General features: G+C 51.8%; 7 protein-coding genes across 7 annotated transcripts; 2 read left to right on the top strand and 5 right to left on the bottom strand.

Annotated features, from left to right (window-relative positions):
• Positions 1-712: 712 nt before the first annotated feature.
• Positions 713-3,661, bottom strand: EDD37DRAFT_451255 (uncharacterized protein). Its single transcript, XM_062812875.1, has 5 exons — positions 3,290-3,661; positions 3,224-3,237; positions 2,723-3,170; positions 1,452-2,644; positions 713-1,404 (listed from the first exon to the last, which is right to left on the bottom strand). Exons 1-5 carry the CDS (start codon positions 3,433-3,435, stop codon positions 1,202-1,204), a joined length of 2,004 nt encoding a protein of 667 aa, XP_062668870.1. The 5' UTR covers positions 3,436-3,661; the 3' UTR covers positions 713-1,201.
• Positions 3,593-6,592, bottom strand: EDD37DRAFT_451438 (uncharacterized protein). The gene is made up of 2 exons (XM_062812876.1): positions 6,398-6,592; positions 3,593-6,316 (listed from the first exon to the last, which is right to left on the bottom strand). The coding sequence occupies exon 2, from the start codon at positions 6,237-6,239 to the stop codon at positions 3,888-3,890; it is 2,352 nt and encodes a 783-aa protein (XP_062668869.1). The 5' UTR covers positions 6,240-6,316; positions 6,398-6,592; the 3' UTR covers positions 3,593-3,887.
• A 625-nt stretch (positions 6,593-7,217) lies between these two features.
• EDD37DRAFT_451450 (benzodiazapine receptor) lies at positions 7,218-8,460 on the bottom strand. The gene has a single exon (XM_062812877.1). It carries the CDS (start codon positions 8,052-8,054, stop codon positions 7,416-7,418), a length of 639 nt encoding a protein of 212 aa, XP_062668868.1. The 5' UTR covers positions 8,055-8,460; the 3' UTR covers positions 7,218-7,415.
• On the bottom strand, positions 8,315-10,480 carry EDD37DRAFT_451251 (MFS transporter). The gene is made up of 2 exons (XM_062812874.1): positions 8,938-10,480; positions 8,315-8,839 (listed from the first exon to the last, which is right to left on the bottom strand). The coding sequence occupies exons 1-2, from the start codon at positions 10,354-10,356 to the stop codon at positions 8,576-8,578; spliced, it is 1,683 nt and encodes a 560-aa protein (XP_062668867.1). The 5' UTR covers positions 10,357-10,480; the 3' UTR covers positions 8,315-8,575.
• A 438-nt stretch (positions 10,481-10,918) lies between these two features.
• EDD37DRAFT_451108 (ureidoglycolate hydrolase) lies at positions 10,919-12,119 on the top strand. The gene has a single exon (XM_062812871.1). The coding sequence runs from the start codon at positions 11,240-11,242 to the stop codon at positions 12,023-12,025; it is 786 nt and encodes a 261-aa protein (XP_062668866.1). The 5' UTR covers positions 10,919-11,239; the 3' UTR covers positions 12,026-12,119.
• On the bottom strand, positions 12,120-14,456 carry EDD37DRAFT_451122 (dynein intermediate chain, cytosolic). Its single transcript, XM_062812873.1, has 2 exons — positions 14,206-14,456; positions 12,120-14,157 (listed from the first exon to the last, which is right to left on the bottom strand). Exons 1-2 carry the CDS (start codon positions 14,317-14,319, stop codon positions 12,214-12,216), a joined length of 2,058 nt encoding a protein of 685 aa, XP_062668865.1. The 5' UTR covers positions 14,320-14,456; the 3' UTR covers positions 12,120-12,213.
• Position 14,457: 1 nt separating this feature from the next.
• On the top strand, positions 14,458-15,382 carry EDD37DRAFT_451113 (ATP synthase E chain-domain-containing protein). The gene is made up of 3 exons (XM_062812872.1): positions 14,458-14,664; positions 14,748-14,937; positions 15,008-15,382. Exons 1-3 carry the CDS (start codon positions 14,641-14,643, stop codon positions 15,076-15,078), a joined length of 285 nt encoding a protein of 94 aa, XP_062668864.1. The 5' UTR covers positions 14,458-14,640; the 3' UTR covers positions 15,079-15,382.
• Positions 15,383-16,773: the final 1,391 nt, after the last annotated feature.

Below are 16,773 nucleotides of genomic sequence, written 5' to 3'. Positions count from 1 at the left end.
CTACCAGGGGCATCCCTACCTCAAGTTCACTCATTCCGACCATCCCGCCCTGTTAATTTATGCCACCTTTTCCCAGCAAATAGACTACCTTCCTTACTGTGCACCGAGGAAATTCTTTTGTGGAAGACCAATAGTCCCATCCTCCCAAAGTCCTTAGGCAAATTTGGGCCCCAAACCGAGATCGGTCCCACGACCTTAACTTACTGCATAGGCGTTTCACCATTTACCAAGTCACCATCAGCGTATTGCTCGATCTTGAATCCGCGTGGATCAGCCCAGTAACCAAAACTTTGACTGCGAAGCACGTATCGGCCGACATCCCAGACACGCTCACTCTTCCAGCCTTTCTTCGATGAACTTCAACGAGTCCAAAGTCGGCAGCAAACTTTGCGAACTTTGCCAGATCTGGGTATTCGAAGTATACATGAGCCAGCCTCACGAGCTGTACCTGGAAGGGTCGTTGAGAATGGGTGGTATCCGCATGTCGGCCATGATGTATTCACGGATCGCTTGCGTTAGCATAGACAAGTGTTGGGCCAGCTCTCTTGACTTTGGCACCACTCACGTATGTATCCGCAACCCAGAGTGAAGGCGGAAGTCCCTTGGCCGTGCTGGAGGGGGTGTGTTGAATCTCCTCAGCTAAAACCCGGAGAGAGGTCAGGTACAGTGAGCACTAGAGGCTGATGATCATCCCCGGCGGAATTGAGAGCTCTGGCTTGCGAGTTGTATTGGATCTTGAAGACCTGCCGAGGTGTCTTACTCCTTTCTTATGATAATCAGAGGACATACCTTCAGGGGCAATTGTGTTCCGAAGTCTGGTACTTGCGTGAGTGATGAGGCTCCAGATGGTTTTAGGTGGCTGCTGATGTTGCACAGCCACTTCTAGCGGAATGGCAGATCGAGCGCATGGACGGCAGGATCCCTGGAGCATCCATATTGCGGTGTAGGTATTTGGAGAATGGTGGCACTGGGGCAGTTGATCTGTCGAGTGAAGGTATCGGCAAGTTGCGATGAGACTGATGATCTTCCGCGGAGGAATCAGTAGCACTCTCTGAAGCCTCTCGGGCTGTGGTCCACCGCAGGTCATCAGTAATCGAACAAGCGGCTCCTCCACGATGAATGTTAGATCGAGTATATGTCCATCTAACAGTGGACCTGTCAATAGCTCACAAAGAGAGCATGGCAGGCGGTACGAGCAACATCATGTCCAATTATCAAAGTTCCATACTTGCGAGAAGGAAGCTGTATAGCCTTCTCGGATCACACCGAGTCTCCCAGGATCAGGAATATTGGGGACGTGTTTCAACCAGTCTTGACTTGGAGCCGCAACCCGATGCAACATCCCATGTATTTGATCGGATGTCAGCGGTCCGGAAACTAATTGTGAGAACACTTCGAATGATGCTATATGACAATCAGCATCAGGCCCATATGAACGTCTGGATCCCTACATATGAGTAGCCGAGGCAACGCCCACGGCGTCGCGAATTGTTCCAGAAAAAGCAAGAGGACTTCCTTGTGCAGATTTTGCGGTGTCAGTCCTTGTTTCTCAGGAGAATATGCGTTCTCATCAAGGTAAAGCAACACCAGAGCTGCTAGCATGACATGACATACGGCAGGATCGACTGTGGACGAAAACTGGCTGTCCCACTGTTGTGCGACCGCCACGATATCTTCGCAGGACTCAATACTTTGTTGCCAACCAGTCTGCCACAGTCCTTCATCTTGTTGTGGTGGGTCGGTGGGAAGGCTGAGGAAGATGCGAGCAGCATGAAGATGGAGAACGCTAATTAGCCGTGCGTGGTGCGCGCGAGGCGTCTCACTCTTCAGGACGTCTCGCGTAGCATTGAGATAACGTGCAGGCAACGCTAGTCTGATAGCCGACATGCATTCTTCTAGTGCGATGCGTCGAGAATGGACCCGAGCCGAAGGATTGCAGATCTGCAGGCGCCGGAGTGTTGAAGCCTCCCTGAGGAAAAGCGTTGTGATGATGTGCATGTTGAAACCAAAGTCGCCGCGAGATCTGGTGACCTCCTGGATCGTCCACCAGAGTTGACTTGTCTCGGCCGGCAGGAAGACCTGGTCCTGAAACTGTGGGTTGTCCTGTGAGACCGTGATCAAGGCTGTCGCAATACTTTCTGTTTCCACAACGAACGGCGTGTAAGCAGTGATGTTGGAGTAGGAGTCGAGGCAATAGATGCACCACCACAGGTATCTCCATTCTTTGATCTCAGCATTGTTGACTAAGAGTTTGCTCCAGATCGGATGTTGATTGTGGCTATCAATCTGATGAAGGCCCCATTGGTACGCTTTCCGAGTCAATTGGCCGATCCGTAACCACGCCCCGTCTCCGGGAAGCTGATGAAATTCATAGAAGGCAAGCAAGCAAGCCCGCCTAAAGATGTCCAGATTCAATGCTGTTGAAGTTGCATTACTGATGGGCTCCATCTCCAAGAGATATTTCACTCGGTCGTCCAGATTGTTCCCGTTCCAGTATTCAGTCTGTCCTAGTATCTTTGTTGTCACCACACAGATTGTCAGCAGCAGATGGCTGTCTATCATTGCACGTTCATATTGTTGAAAGAACTTGGCTTCATCAAATAAGGGTATCGATGGATGAATATGTGCGAAGAAGTGATTCAATCTGCGAACGCATGGATCAGTAAGGAGACTTCACATGGCATGCAAACGTGAGAAGTGTCTCGACCGCATTTGGACTTACAGTTCTCGTTCCTGGTGAAGGTCTAAGTCCGTCATTAGGGATACTGGAAGATTGACGGAAGTTTCTGAAGAGTGCAGTGGGGGGAGGTAAGAGGATGGTCCTGCATGATCTGTTGCTTGGTTCGTGATGGAAGCTCCATATCGACCAATTCCGGCTTGAGAAAGGGGCCGTTGCTCGGATGGAGACGGCAGGAACGATTGATTCGCTGGTTGTTGAAGTGATGGCAGGAACGAGGGCGAAGAATAGTCGGGATTGCCCTGAGCGAAGGTCGATTCAGTGGTAGAGACAGCAGCGGCGTGCGACGGACGGCTTCCAGCATGCCCCTGAGAGCCTGTCGCTGACTTTCGGGGCATCCCTTTACGTGGACCAGGTTTTCTCTTGGAGTTGGAGTACATGCAAGGGTAGTTGTCGTCAAGACAACGGGAGCAGCTTGGGCGCTTCATGTTACCTGAAGATGGGAATCAGCCTGCTCTCTAACCACGAGGCTAGCGCATCCCGTACACTTCACCTTCTTTCTGTAACGTGTCAGCGCACATTTGACAAAACCGCGGTCTGAGGAGTACACACAAGATGCATCGATCGCAAACGCGGATATTTACATCCACTTGTGGTATTTCAACGGGGTCCGGTTCGACCATGTTGTCGGCAGCTTGTCCAGCGACATCTTCAGCAGACACGAAAGTGAACTCTGGGTGGGAGGTCGAGGACGCCATGTGGTGCAGAGAGGACACTCGGAGGCAAGCATGGGGCTGGAGTAGCAAGAGGCGCGATGGAAGATGTGGAATATTATAAGAAGGACGTGCTATGAGTCTTGCTCGAGCTGCTGTATGCCTGCTTATTCAGGACGAGGACGGTCAGGTGATGGTGCTGAGGATGGAGAAAATGGTGAATGGTGAATGGTGATAGTAACTGATTCACACAGAATTGAAGTCCGGGGAGCCTTAGTCACCGCCACTGGGTTAGCCCCAAGTCAAGCTAGTAACGACCAAAGGAGCATACCCCAGACATTCCCGCCATCTCAAACATCTCCCGTTCACAGAAACACAGTATGGAACACCGAGTTATGAATGCATTGGTCAGGCTAAGTTAAGTTGATCATACGAAAATAGATAGTTTCGTCCGAAAGAAAGTCATCACGTCATCGTTCAAAACATATCTTCCACCATTAAAGATACAGTCTCCCCTTCTTCAACGGCTCGACGGGCACCTCAGGGTTCTCGACATCCATACTTACCAGCGCAATGTGTCCCACAGCCTCTTTGGCTTTGACATCCGCAAACCTGACAGGCATATGCATGACTTTCCGGGCAAATATGGGCCCCTTCATCGCTGATCCGCCCTTGGGGAGCGGCGTGTACGGGTTGTCCTTCACCATCACGCTCACACTGCCCAAAACGTCAGGCATCAGAGTATTGTAGTTGAAGACCAGTGTGAACAAGCCGGCCACAAACGACAAAACAGCACAGGCCATGTAGATGCCGAGCCAGACAAAGTTCACCTCGTAATGTTGCCCAGGCACGGACACTGTGGCATTCACATTGCGGAACATGACGTTGGTAGGGAAGGTATCGCCGAATCCCAGCCCGATCTCCGACTGAGTCATAGCCTGCAAGTTGCAGAAGGCGTGCCAGAACGTATTGAACACAAGAGAGAACCGCTGGGTGAAAGTCTCAATATCCAATTCCGCGATGTCGACGTACGTGATGCCACCATCGTTGTCGGTATCCGTGGAATTGAACCCCAACCAATCAGTCGCGACAAGGATAGAGTTGGTGCTAGATGATGCCGACTCGGTGCTCACATCATTGATGAAGCGTTCAGTTGGGGAAGAGGAGCCTTCTGGGACATTTCCCGTGGCAAGAGGCCATTGCTCGAAGAAACGTTGCGGGATTCGATAGTTTGCATCCAAGGCGGTGTATGGATCGAGAAGTGGATGAGCCGGATCCCGTTTGACTCTGTCAACGTAGCAGGCTCCTGAAGAGGTCTTTCCAGACATGGTCTTGTCGATGTTCCAGAGAGGGGCGCTGAAGTTGCAATTCACTTCAGCAAGCACGTACGAGGTGTATACTGAGCAATTCGCAATAGTGGTGCCGTCAGGGGCCCGAGAGCCAAAGATCAGTGTTCGAGGGGACATGTCGGCGCCTTGTAAGCGAGCGTCGCCGTCGGCATCTCCGAGGCCAGCCAAGGGAGTCGTCGTATCCACGAAGAATGTGCTAGGATGATTCGAGTTCCCACTGTCCCATATGCTAGAATTGTCGCTTGTGTCATAAATTCCACGATCTGGGATGGTAGAGTTGAAGTCGGTGTCAGAAGCCACGACATCCAGACTGGAGCATTTGAAGACGTAGTAAGAAACCGAAAGGGTAAAGTCCTGGATACCGACACCAAATTCACCTCCAATGACAGGAAGGCCTGTCAAAGAGCTCCAGGTTCCTGCTGTGACCGAGGACGTGTTTGCGCCATTGTTCTTCGTGGCGATATCACGGGAGCACCATCCGTCTGATCCACAGCCCTTCGTCTCCTCGAGATACTCGAGGGAGGGGATCTTGACGTTGGTCCACGGATCTTGAGGTGCGACAACGGATGCCGGGGTCAGCAGTGACGTGCTGTACAAAGAATTGACAGCATAGCTGTAGTACTGAAGGTCACTGCTTTCCGCTTGCAGACCGGTCGGAATGGCATCAGTGTCCATGTAGTTGAGAAGTGTAGTGTTCACATATGTGCCGTTGGCGCTGATGATTCTGAGACCCGCCTGAGACGCAATAGGAGCGAGAGCCCAGATTGTAAGGAGGAGTATGCCCACCAAGTTGACGATCCTCAGGTCAAAGATGCATGAGATTGTTCCACCAAGAGAACTGCTCCTCAAGAGTTGTTCCAAGAATCCTAGATGTGTACCTCGCTGAGCACGCCACGTCGCAAATGATTTGGTCAATCGAGCGACTTCGATTCCAAACGCCATTGGAAAGAAAGTAGGCATGTAATTCTGCACTTTCAGCATCGCTGGTCCGTATAACTGACCTGACCAATTGTATGTGCCGTCTCCAAAATAAAAGGATGTGGTAGGTCGGTTGTGGAGTAGCCCAGCTAGAATGCCATAGATGATGAAGACTAATGGTAAGAGGGCCAATGCAATATCGCCGAGAAGTATATCGAAAGGTGGTAGCACAGACAGCTTCTCGGGCTCGGATGGAAATTGTTGGATGAAATGTGAATGTCGTTTGGCGTTTTCATCGCTCGGACGATTCGAACTATCGTCCTCAATGCTTAAGCCGGCGTATTTCTCGTCGACGGTGGGCAATTTGCCATTATAAGAACCCGACAACGGTCGCCACATTCCCTCGAACTTGTCCCCCATCAATGGTGAGCCGGGTGAACGAGGGGTTGTCAGTGCTGGACTCGTCATAGAGGTTGGTCGTGAAGTCTGGCTGGCCCATGATATTGGCCCAGGTCGAGGCCTGCGTGAGGGAATCTCTTTCGAATCAACCTGTGAGATGGCATCTTTGGTGGGAGAATCCATCGTAGCGACGATATAGACTGGAGTACCAATGCCTCGTTACGAGTGCAAAGGCAGGCAGCTCTTGTAGGTGCTCAGTTCTGCAGAGGAATTAGTCAGGGAGGAGGGGATTGAAGAGTATTTGAGTTCACAATAGAGGCTGATGTGGGTTGAAAGCGAACCTTTGGTGGCCGCCATCGTGTTCTAATTGAGGACGCCATCCAAAGGTGCAGATACACCGGCTGAAGCCTCTAGACTTTCCTCGACATGGCCTTGGTCGGGCATCAGTCTTTCAAGCAAATGAGGAGCGGCACAAAACGTTTTCAGCCATACAGACAGCGAGCCAGATGCCGGAAGTCTGGCTCAACAAGGTGTCCTCCGTGCGACCACTAGCCTGGATGCGCGACCATCCCAAAGGCGTCAGAGTCAAGCATTTGGCGCTGTTTGGCTTTCGCAAAGCTTTTTAGCCCGTGTTGCTGCATAAAGGTATGGAGATGCTGGAGTTGCCCCGGGCACGTTTTCTTTGCGAGTTGAAAAGGCTGGCTGAATTGAGACAGAACTGACTAACCGGGAATGGAAAGCGCTTTGGGATTTGCAAGCCGAGGCGCACGGCGACCAACCAGTCGACGGCCTAAAAGGGTCGAGAACCAGAAAGGCGTTGCAATGGTGTGCGGCTTAGAACTTTCAAGTCTGCACGCGAGGCACGCTTTCCCATGTTGGCTCTTCGCCCAATACACTGCCAACAAGATTTCACAGGTGCCAAAGGCAATTACTTCATGTCAACGCCGACAGGCATCTGGATGAAGTCCGTCATTCTTCCGGACAGCGGGGGATTCGCCACAGGGAATCTCTTTTCCAGATTTGATGGGAAACGCTGTACGGACACTCCCCAGATTCGGCTATTTTGGCTGAGAAAAGAGTTGCTGAGTTGAAAAAGTAGCGTGAAATGCATGGTAGAGGGTGTTTGTTTCATCCACATATCAGCATAAAGCGTAACTGCTATGTAAGAAACAGGGCTTCTTCGCTTGTTGAATAGCAGGAGGTGATCATGCCCCGTGTCGGCGTAGTAAAACACCGCCGATGAAACATCGAAACGACGGAAGACTTCGGCCATGATATGCGAATGCATAGCTACGCCGCCCATGTGAGAGGAAGCCGCGCTCGACTTTCCCCCAATGCAGCGAACACGAGTCGAGACCATCACGAATCCTTCTTCAATTCGGCGCGTTCCTCGCTTTGCTCGGTGCTCTTCATTGTCCAGCCATTCAGGTATCCAGTTCCAGCCGTCAGATAGGTTGCGAACCCTAGCCATGCAAGATACGGCGCCATCAAATAAGCTGCCACCGGGTCGACCTTTTGCCAGATATACGTCAAATAACCGACCGTTCCAGTCAAGGTGACTATGTCGAGCATGGCTTCGATTGGTCTGCCCAAACCAAAGAACAATGGCATCCAGATGATGTTCAAGCCAAGTTGTAGGGTGTACAGTGTTGCACCTCTTCGTGTATGTTCCACAGTCTGGGGGTTCAAGCTGGCCATGCCAGTCGTCCAAGCCCGATGAGCGGCGTAACCCATCATCAGGTACAAGGTACTCCACGCAGGGGCAAAGACCCAAGGCGGTGGTCTGAAAGGCGGCTGCTTCAAGGCCACATACTGTTCCTGCGTGCTCCGAAATTTTCCTCGCTCTTTCGCTCTTTCATCTGAGAAGTTCTTTGGTTTCAGTCTTCCTGGTTGTGATACGAGGCCGGACCCGAGACCTAGACCGAGAGGGAGGAGGATGGAGACAGGGGCATTGGAGAAGATCGACGACGGAAGGGTGAGGCCAGGTACGTAAGCCATTGCAGTCACAACGGTGTCTTCGACTTCAAGTAGTTGATGCGGTGTGGTAGGGATGCCTGCAGTACAGGTACGAGGACTTGATTGATAATTCTCTCGTAGTAGTAATGGTACTTCGTCTTCTGCAAGTGCAATGGACGATCAAAGATGGCTACTCCAAATAGGACTCGATATGAAATACCAGTTGAAGACGGAACCCTAGAGCGCCTTTAGTCAAGTTGAAACATGTACGGTGGAGTGACATTGATATATCATGGTCTGATGTTGGCGCGTCAGAACCCAAACATGCCCCAGCATTCGACTGCGTAGGGGCTTGGGCTAGGGAGGCCTCCTTCGGCAGCCAAGGCCTGAGTCCATAGCCTGAACGGGACGAGCCGCTAGGATTCTGGCCCCCACAACAGATGCCATAAACGCATTCATACTGTACCTATTATCTGTAACCTATAAGCACCATGCTGACACTTGCAACGCTTGCTATGTTAACGATCATAGACACTATGGATATACCGAGACATCTCAGTAGCCTAATGAGCAACGGCTGGAGTCCCTCGCCACCCTTGGTCACCTTCCTCGGGCTTGTCTTCACGTTCGATAGGAATGTTCATTGACGACGACCCAGACGATTCTGGTACCACCGGCTTCGGCTCCTCTTCAACAGCCCGGTTGACCGCGAATCGACTCTTTTTCCTGATGAGGTGGCCGTATTTGTAAAAGACATACGGAATAGGTGCCAGCAGCAAACTGAGACAGCCCATGATCGTCAACGTCCAATGCATACCAACATTCGACTGTCAACAAGATCGTCAGCTAGATGTAACACTGCAATGGAGGTTGTACTGAAAGACTTATGCCTCGATGCCAACCTCTTTCGGTATGATGAACTTACATAGAACGGCACACCAACAACAACCATGCCACCAGCCACACAGTATCGGCTCAAAGTCGCAAAGGTAAGAGCGCTAGCAGCATACATCTCGTAGCTGTCGATGATGTACATGTAGGAGCTAATAAAGATCATGATAACGCCGTAACCGAAGAGGACCGAGGCCATGATAGGTGACCAGATGGACACGTTCGGCGAAGCTGACCATCCCATCCAGAACAACGACACCGGAATTGCAGGTGCGCCACCGAGCATGGCAAACCATAATCGAATCTCGGGATCGAATTGCTTTCTGCCCTTTGACTCGGCCTCCGCTTGCGCCCGGACCGTCTTCTTGTAGATCCAAGGTAGCCATACAGCACCAAAGAGAATTCCAACCGCTATGCCGATGAAGATCGTGTTCGAAAGACCTTGCGAAATGTTGTATGTTTGGCGAAAGATATAGTCGTATCCGTCGAAGAAGGTGAACAGGATGATGTACAGCACCGTCATGTACAGGCAAATCAGGGAAATGACGGGTTCCCTGAAAGCCATAATAAAAGGCCTGGGTAGTGCCACCCTCAGTCGTTTCAGCACCGATACATGCTCGAGCTCGTGTTCGGCGTAGTAGCGGTCATCGCCCGTGATGGCGCGTAGGTGCTTTGCTTTCCAACTCAACAGCAGCGGTGGAAAGGTCTCAGGCTGGAAGAGGAACGTCAAGAAGAAGACCACGCCTCCAGTCAATAATGCCACCCATTCAGTCCATCGCCAGGTATGCAGGTAAGGAGAGCCTGGAATCCATGCGCCCATCACACTCGCCAGTGGAGGGCCGAGAAAGCCAGGAATCGCAAAGACAGGAAACATATAAGTCTTCTCCAGCGGTGTAAACATGTCGGACACCGATCCACCAGCGCAGACGAGCGGCGTGGCACCACTGAAGCCTGCCAAAAATCGGAAGACGACCTGGGCTCCGAAGTTGGGTGCCAGTGCCGATGCCATGAGCCAGATGCACATAGACGCCAGAGAGACAATATAGGTGGCATTTCTCCCCAGGACTTCAGAGAAGGGGCCAACCAGAAGTGCACCCAGCCCAAAGCCTACCAAGAACACACCGACAGCGAGTGACTCGGCCACTTCGCTCACATGAAGGTCTTTCGCAGCCTGAGGTAGGACGGTAGCATCGATAGGTGCAGCAAGGCCCACCATCAAAGCAATGGCAGAGATAATCAAGGTGGTGTAAACGCGTCGAAACTTGGGCCAGTTGCGCGGGTTCATTGGGTCGTCAGGCGCATCCCATCCCACAATGAGAACAGCTCGTCCGTTGACAACGCGTGTTTCCTGTCGGGAAAGAAAGGGCAGTTGCCGCGCAGTTTCGACATTGTTTGACTCCAGCTGTTGACGGATGACTTTGCCGATCCGCCGATATTGGAGATATGTCTCCATGGTTGCAATGAGTCCGATAAGGCGGTCAAATGGGCAAGAGAGATCAGTTCACACAGACATAAATAGTGGTGCAATGGCCATGAATGTGAGTAAGAGAGGCAAAGTAAAAGCGAAGAAATACCAGTCAAGGCCTACCACACGGTGTAGGGTACGAACGACACAAAAAGCTCGATATCAAAGCAGAGGCGGCGAGGTTTCTCGAAAGAGTATATGATTGAAACTTTTCAGGGTAGGAAGGCTCGGAGTTGATGGCTACGATCCTAGTAGTGACATTCCGGGTGACCAAGTCCAGCCAATTCGGACACGTTAAGATAAGCTGTGGATTCGACTTCGAGGTCAAAAAAGACATATCTCTGCGCATTTGGACAAATGATGATGTACGAGCGGATAGAGAGTGGCAGTGGTACGAGGGAAACAGGAGACGAAGTCGGAATTGTGGCCGGTGGAGAGATAAAAAATGACGTGCAAGTTAGGATAAATTAGGCCCGGCATTATACGGCTACAGACGGAAGGAGGTCAAGCACGACCTATTAGGTAAGGCTTCCGCAATCGCTGATATCGCGCACCACACCGTTCACGTGTCAGAGATTTTAAACAGTACCTACTCGTACTACGCCATACTTGTACATTCCACTGCTATGCTCGCCGCCAATTGCCAGGATAGTAAACCCTGCCGCCCGACCACACATCTCCAGGGAAACACCAGTGTACTGACGGACTGAGTGCCCACAAAATACTGCAGCCTCGTCTTATCACGCGAGGGGTGCCTCAAGGCTTCAATCGGCAGGAAGTGGCATATCGGCGCGAGGCGTCCGTCGGCCAGAGATCAGGCAGTGTATCCATCGATTGCGCAACCTCGTCGACGATATACTCCAGTATCGACATGGCACCGCCAACACTATCATCAGCTTCAAAGGGGAACCCCCAACCACCGACAGCGCTGACTCTAGAGCCCTTAACACCGTCAGCCTTCTCCCCTTTCGGAACAGCCATATCTTCCCCCTTCCCCAGATCCTTAAACAACGTCCCCACCAGCATCCCTTCCACCCTTCACGCACCTCACCAAGCAGAGCCAGTATTTGCCAACCAGAATTCCGCGCTCAAGACGTCCCCGATATCTCAATTCTCGAACAACTACCCATCCAAACCAGACTACGCGCCATCAAAGCCTCAAATGAGCATGTTCTCCTGCTTCCCTCGCAACATTAGTGGCGCGGGCATCGACCGGTCCACTCCAGGCATAGCAACATTCAGCGTCTCCATCCTCGAGCGCCATTGCTACACGACCCAGACATTCAGTCCTCTGGGTCTCTCAGCAGACGACAAAACGACAGTATTTCTCGTTATCGTCGCACCCTCGCTTCCTGGCTCAGCGACGGCAACAACATCCACAGGACAGGAGGTCACCATCTCGAATCCCCCAGACTTATCACGTCTCAAGGCTTTCGTAGCTCGTGGCGATCAGGCCGTCACGTACGGCCCAGGAACGTGGCACGCACCCATGGTTGTCATGGGCCAGCGGAGGGTGGACTTTGTCGTCACACAATTTGCGAATGGTATCCCTGACGACGATTGCCAGGAGGTGTTACTTGGGCAGAATGCTGTGAAAGTAGATCTGAGATCTCTTCGGCTTGATCTACCAAGTATTCAAGGTATGGCTAAGCTCTAACATGATACGGTCCTGTGTGAACCATGCACCCAACGCTTCAGGGTATTAATACCAAGTACGCCGGCTACAATCATGCTCCAACAAGTGCCCCCACAGCAAAGACCAATGTTCTCTTTCCGGACTGCTGGTCGTCCATAACACAATACCTCAATGTGGCAAGCGGCCGCCTTGAAGGCCCTCCAGGTCTCTCAAGGTTTGACACCGTCGAATTTGTTCACCAATTTCTTCATGGCCACCCATTCTTCCATATTCTTCTCATTATTGCCACACTGTAGCCCTTTGCCAACATCAAAGACGGTCACCACTCCATCCAGGCCACCAACAGCAATGTGGCTGCCTCGCTTTTCTTCCCAGGCAATTTTATTCAACCCTTTGAAGGGGACGATGCCGTTCTTGCCTCGAGTCGGAGTGCCCCTGGCAATGGGCACTTCGACATCGTAATTGAGGTCAAACACCTCCAGATCACCGGCACCAGTGACACACGCAAACACAGAGGGCTTATGCGGCGCCCACTTTGCATCATACACCAGGTCTTCCCTCGCGATATTCAGAATAGGACTGACAACAGTGGGTGCTGTACCTGCAGCCGAAGCCGCGGCGGCAGAGCCTGAACTCGCTGCCGGTTTGACTTTCCACAATTTTACGGACCAGTCGGAACTTGAGCTGAGCAGGAGATCACCCAGATCCACAGGCCCTCTAGCAGGATGGAACTGCGAACTCATGACCGGAGCGGTGTGACCACGGTACGAGAATCGTGTATCGACACCCGCTTGGGCCCCTGCACGGTCATATCTGTGGCAGGGATAGATGGTGCCTTCCTCCGTGCCGACAACGAAGAACGTCGGGTCGGATGCGGGAAAGGTCATACTTGTGGGAGCAAGGTCATCTGTCTTTGCTGGAGGCGGTGTATTGAGAACTAAATATTCCTGTGCTTGTGTAAGCATGTCCACCGACCAGGCGCAGACAACGCCGTCCATCGACGCAGTCAAGATGTTGTGGGCATTGGGTGTGCCGACCACACTGATACTGTAGACCGGATGTGTGTGACCAAGGTGAGAACCTGATTGTGGTGTTTTCTGAACAGGTTGGCCCGTCCGTCCGGATGTCCTCGTATCCCAGAGACATATCTGGCCTGAATAGCAACCCCCAATGACAAGGTTCGGATGAAAAGGTGAAAATCGAGCCGACAGCACATCTGAAGACGCGGTGAAAGTGTACTCCGGGCGTGACGGGGAGTGTGAATTCCATAGAAGCACGAGCCCGGCCGGTTCGTGAGGAGCGGATGGGTTCTTGGTGTAAGAGGACAATAGCAGCTCATTAAAATGGGGAGAGAATTGAATGTCAGAGACTATTCGTTTCCGGGTGTGTCGATCCGAAAACAGTTGAAAAGATTCGCGTACGGAATGGGGTTTCTTGCTGGTTCGTGAGTAATTCCTGTCATCATCATCGTCGTCCAAGGTCGACGTCCGTGTATAGTCTGCCAGCAGGTCATACTCATCATCCATATCAAGCGCTCTCTCAATCACTTTTGAAGAACGTTCCACAAACGAAACGAAGTCGGTGGAGGCCACCACAGCGTTTAGCTCGTTGCTTGTCAGCGTCCTTAGGGGAAAGCGAGGTTGAGAACTGGCAGGTTGAGTGGTCGTCGTCTCTTGGTTGAGCGTTGCCTTTACTTCCTCTTCGATTTCCTTCCGTAGGCTCTCGCGGATTTCTTCCGCCCTCTCCAGATCACGTCGACTGAGTCGTCTCTCTGAGCCAACGGGAAGGTCATCTTCGGTAGAGCCATGGGGCTTAGCAATCTCTTCCCAATCAGGCTCCGTTTGAACGCCCTTAGTATATGTGATGTACTCCTTTTTCGGTGGTGGTGGAGGTTCCTGTGCAGGAGCTGCAGCGTCTTCGTAGATAGAGAATGGGCCGGTAGTCTCGGTCTGTGTCGACGTTGACTGCATCAGCCGCTTGGGCGATGGTTCGACCTCATTGTGAGGAGTGGTTTGTCCCGTTCCTTGTAGTGAACTGGGACGGCTGCGTCGACTTGGAGATGCGGTCGAGTCTCTTTGACGGTCGATGAGGCTGGAGACTAGGTTATCGATTTCGGATCTTCGCTCTTCAGCAGTCTTGCCTGGCGAGTGAGCCTTCGCATAGTCAGTATGAGAAACCACATGTGACGGATACTGGCCTACCTCTCCAATGCTCTGCCGCGACGAGGCATATTGCTCCTGTCGTAACTCTCGCTGCCTCTTCAATTCAGCTAGGCGAGCTTTCTTCGCCAATAGCTCGTCCTTACGCGACGACATGTTCAACACCTGGTGTCCGCCTCCCCAAAGTCGACCATGAAAGTCGCCATGATTGTTTACGACGGCGTCTTGGGGACGTGGTTCGCGGCCATGAGATTCACGAGATCACGTGTTTAGCAGGGTGAAGCAGGGTGAGCTACGGCAACGAAAACCGAATTCCCAAATATTCTCTCGCATTGAACTTTGAAGCTTCCGCAACAACAACTCTTCCCTCAGCACAACGATACAGGGCGATAGAGGGAGCACGTCCATATTTCGGAGTGCTTGTCGGATTTTACTGCTGTACTCACGGCCGAATATTCCCACGCGCGCCCTTTCAACATGTCCACCTCGCAAGGAGTCAACGTATGGGTTACCCCATTGTTTTACCAGCTTGCCCGTTTTCGCAGCTGGGTGTGGTCCTCGAGCTTCGCGCTGACCAGTTTTAGGTACTCCGGTGGTCGGCCCTGGCTGCAGGCATATTTTACGGATTTACGCACCAGAGAACCATCTCCTCAAACACCGCGGCCGCTCATGCGCATGCAGAATACCAACATAAACTCGACTTAATACAAAAGGCAAAGGCAGAATACGCAAAAAAGAACCTGCCTCCTCAGTCAAAGACAGCCAGTGGTGACAGTACGTGATTGATGCGACAGCATTCTGAAGTTGCTCTTGATTCTGTGGTACATTACTAACTTGGGGATAGTCATTACGGATCCCAATGACAAGAACTTCGACCTCGAGGCCTACCTGACGAAGTTATCTGCGGAGAGCTGAAGTGAATAACCCTGAAGATAGTGCCAAATTGGAAGGAGATGGGAGCAAGGCATGACAGCTACGGTGGACACAATTAGAGATGGCGCTTATCTGGAGTTGATATCCCAACGATCGGACTCAGGAACGGCACCCATTGCCACTGTTGCGCAAGAAAAGTACCAGTAATTCACCAAAGCGCTTGTACATACATCTCGGCCGGAGGAGAATGCTGTAAAACTATGGTCAATACGTGGTGCTTTCAGCAGGGCTCATGTTCTGTTCTGTTCTCTTCTTATGCGACTCTGTTCATCACATGTGACGACCTTCTGCCCTCTCACAACCCCTTGAATTGTGGCACGGTCGGTCTTGAGGCCCCAATCGACGGCCTGTCGCAGACGTTGACGCACTTGAAGCGTTGGAGTTCCTTGGAGTCTCTTGGGCGCCTCATTGGCAGATGGGTAGTTCGCACCAAGAGTGATGCTGCTGACATTGTGACAGCAACCTGGTTCGTCAAGTACGTACGTCGAACAAGATACCACGAAATATCGACAGGCACATGATCAGGTGATATTCGCCAACTGGCTCGGACTCTGGGTTCACATGCCCGCCGTTTCTGAAATAGGCTGACATGGGTCCGCCGCCGCCGCTGGTAAGTACGCCGCCAAAGGCCATTACTGTCGAAACCCATTTAAGGGACATGAGAACTTGCTCCGGTATGAACATGGGACGGTCACATGACCACATACCTAGGTATCTATACTGCATCTTACGCTATAAAGGTACGAGGGATACTACTGTGACTAGCGGTCAATCTAGTGCTGAAGTGTCTCAACGGACTCGTTCAAATCCCATCCGTCCGGAACTCTATTCGAACATTTTCTGGACCTGCATCATCTCAACAGCAAAAGGACGAACATCATATGACGCCTTGTATTTGTCTGTATATTTGCCATCGTCCGAACCGGAGACAAACACTTCTAATCACCAAGGCTGTTTGCAGAGATTATGGACGAGGAGCAGGTATACAGGATCTTGCCGGAGACGGCTCTGGTATATTGCTCCTGCCGATTCGGACTAGATCAATGCACACCGGGCTTCCAAGGGAAAGTGAGGTTCCAGTGTTGAGGATGCTTTCAGTCACAACCTGGAGACAGGGGCCACTGTGGACAAATGGACCGCACTCCTCAACTACTGTCTGGGGCGGTGCCCTCTGCAGATCATTTGATGCTATTCCTGTTCTTGTGCCTTCAACTTCTCAAGTGCTTCAAGTCTCGTCCAAGCTTGGTTACCCCTCCTCAATTAACTTCACGTCTCGTCCTTGACACTGCGGATATGAGGCAGGCACTCCATGTCGCAACAACCCTCCAGGGTCACGACATGGATGGATCACAACCCTGCCGAAACATCCTCCCAGGATCACCAAATGTAGGGATCACACTTGTCATTGAAGCCCAAAATCCATGATCTCCTCTTTGTGGAGACCTAGACTCGACCGGCATCTGTTGTAGGCTTGTAGCCGACGCTATGCAGCGCCGAGCCATAGAGAGGCATCTCCCGAGATCGAGTCAGTCGATGCATCAACCCCGCAGACGTTCCACTTCCGAGACTACCGTACCAAGGATGACTACTTCCATTGACGCTGGCGTCGCCACGCAAGAATCGTATTTAGTTTGTTACCTTGTCAAGCACCAAGAGCGAGTGTCCTTCGGGTACAGC

This window comes from Exophiala viscosa, assembly GCF_022695815.1.
Source record: "Exophiala viscosa unplaced genomic scaffold EDD37scaffold_7, whole genome shotgun sequence".
Lineage (NCBI taxonomy): Eukaryota > Fungi > Ascomycota > Eurotiomycetes > Chaetothyriales > Herpotrichiellaceae > Exophiala > Exophiala viscosa.
This window is presented reverse-complemented; position numbering and strand designations above follow the sequence as displayed.

Coding starts and splice junctions, on each gene's coding strand:
- EDD37DRAFT_451255 (XM_062812875.1), bottom strand. CDS start 3,435: ATGGCGTCCTCGACCTCCCACCCAGAGTTCACTTTCGTGTCTGCTGAA. Junction 2,645..2,722: donor CTTCACCAGGAACGAGAACT/GTAAGTCCAAAT, acceptor ATGCGTTCGCAG/ATTGAATCACTTCTTCGCAC. Junction 1,405..1,451: donor GTTGCCTCGGCTACTCATAT/GTAGGGATCCAG, acceptor ATTGTCATATAG/CATCATTCGAAGTGTTCTCA.
- EDD37DRAFT_451438 (XM_062812876.1), bottom strand. CDS start 6,239: ATGGATTCTCCCACCAAAGATGCCATCTCACAGGTTGATTCGAAAGAG.
- EDD37DRAFT_451450 (XM_062812877.1), bottom strand. CDS start 8,054: ATGGCTTACGTACCTGGCCTCACCCTTCCGTCGTCGATCTTCTCCAAT.
- EDD37DRAFT_451251 (XM_062812874.1), bottom strand. CDS start 10,356: ATGGAGACATATCTCCAATATCGGCGGATCGGCAAAGTCATCCGTCAA. Junction 8,840..8,937: donor TTGTTGGTGTGCCGTTCTAT/GTAAGTTCATCA, acceptor TCTTGTTGACAG/TCGAATGTTGGTATGCATTG.
- EDD37DRAFT_451108 (XM_062812871.1), top strand. CDS start 11,240: ATGGCACCGCCAACACTATCATCAGCTTCAAAGGGGAACCCCCAACCA.
- EDD37DRAFT_451122 (XM_062812873.1), bottom strand. CDS start 14,319: ATGTCGTCGCGTAAGGACGAGCTATTGGCGAAGAAAGCTCGCCTAGCT. Junction 14,158..14,205: donor CGCGGCAGAGCATTGGAGAG/GTAGGCCAGTAT, acceptor GACTATGCGAAG/GCTCACTCGCCAGGCAAGAC.
- EDD37DRAFT_451113 (XM_062812872.1), top strand. CDS start 14,641: ATGTCCACCTCGCAAGGAGTCAAC. Junction 14,665..14,747: donor CCACCTCGCAAGGAGTCAAC/GTATGGGTTACC, acceptor GACCAGTTTTAG/GTACTCCGGTGGTCGGCCCT. Junction 14,938..15,007: donor AAAGACAGCCAGTGGTGACA/GTACGTGATTGA, acceptor ACTTGGGGATAG/TCATTACGGATCCCAATGAC.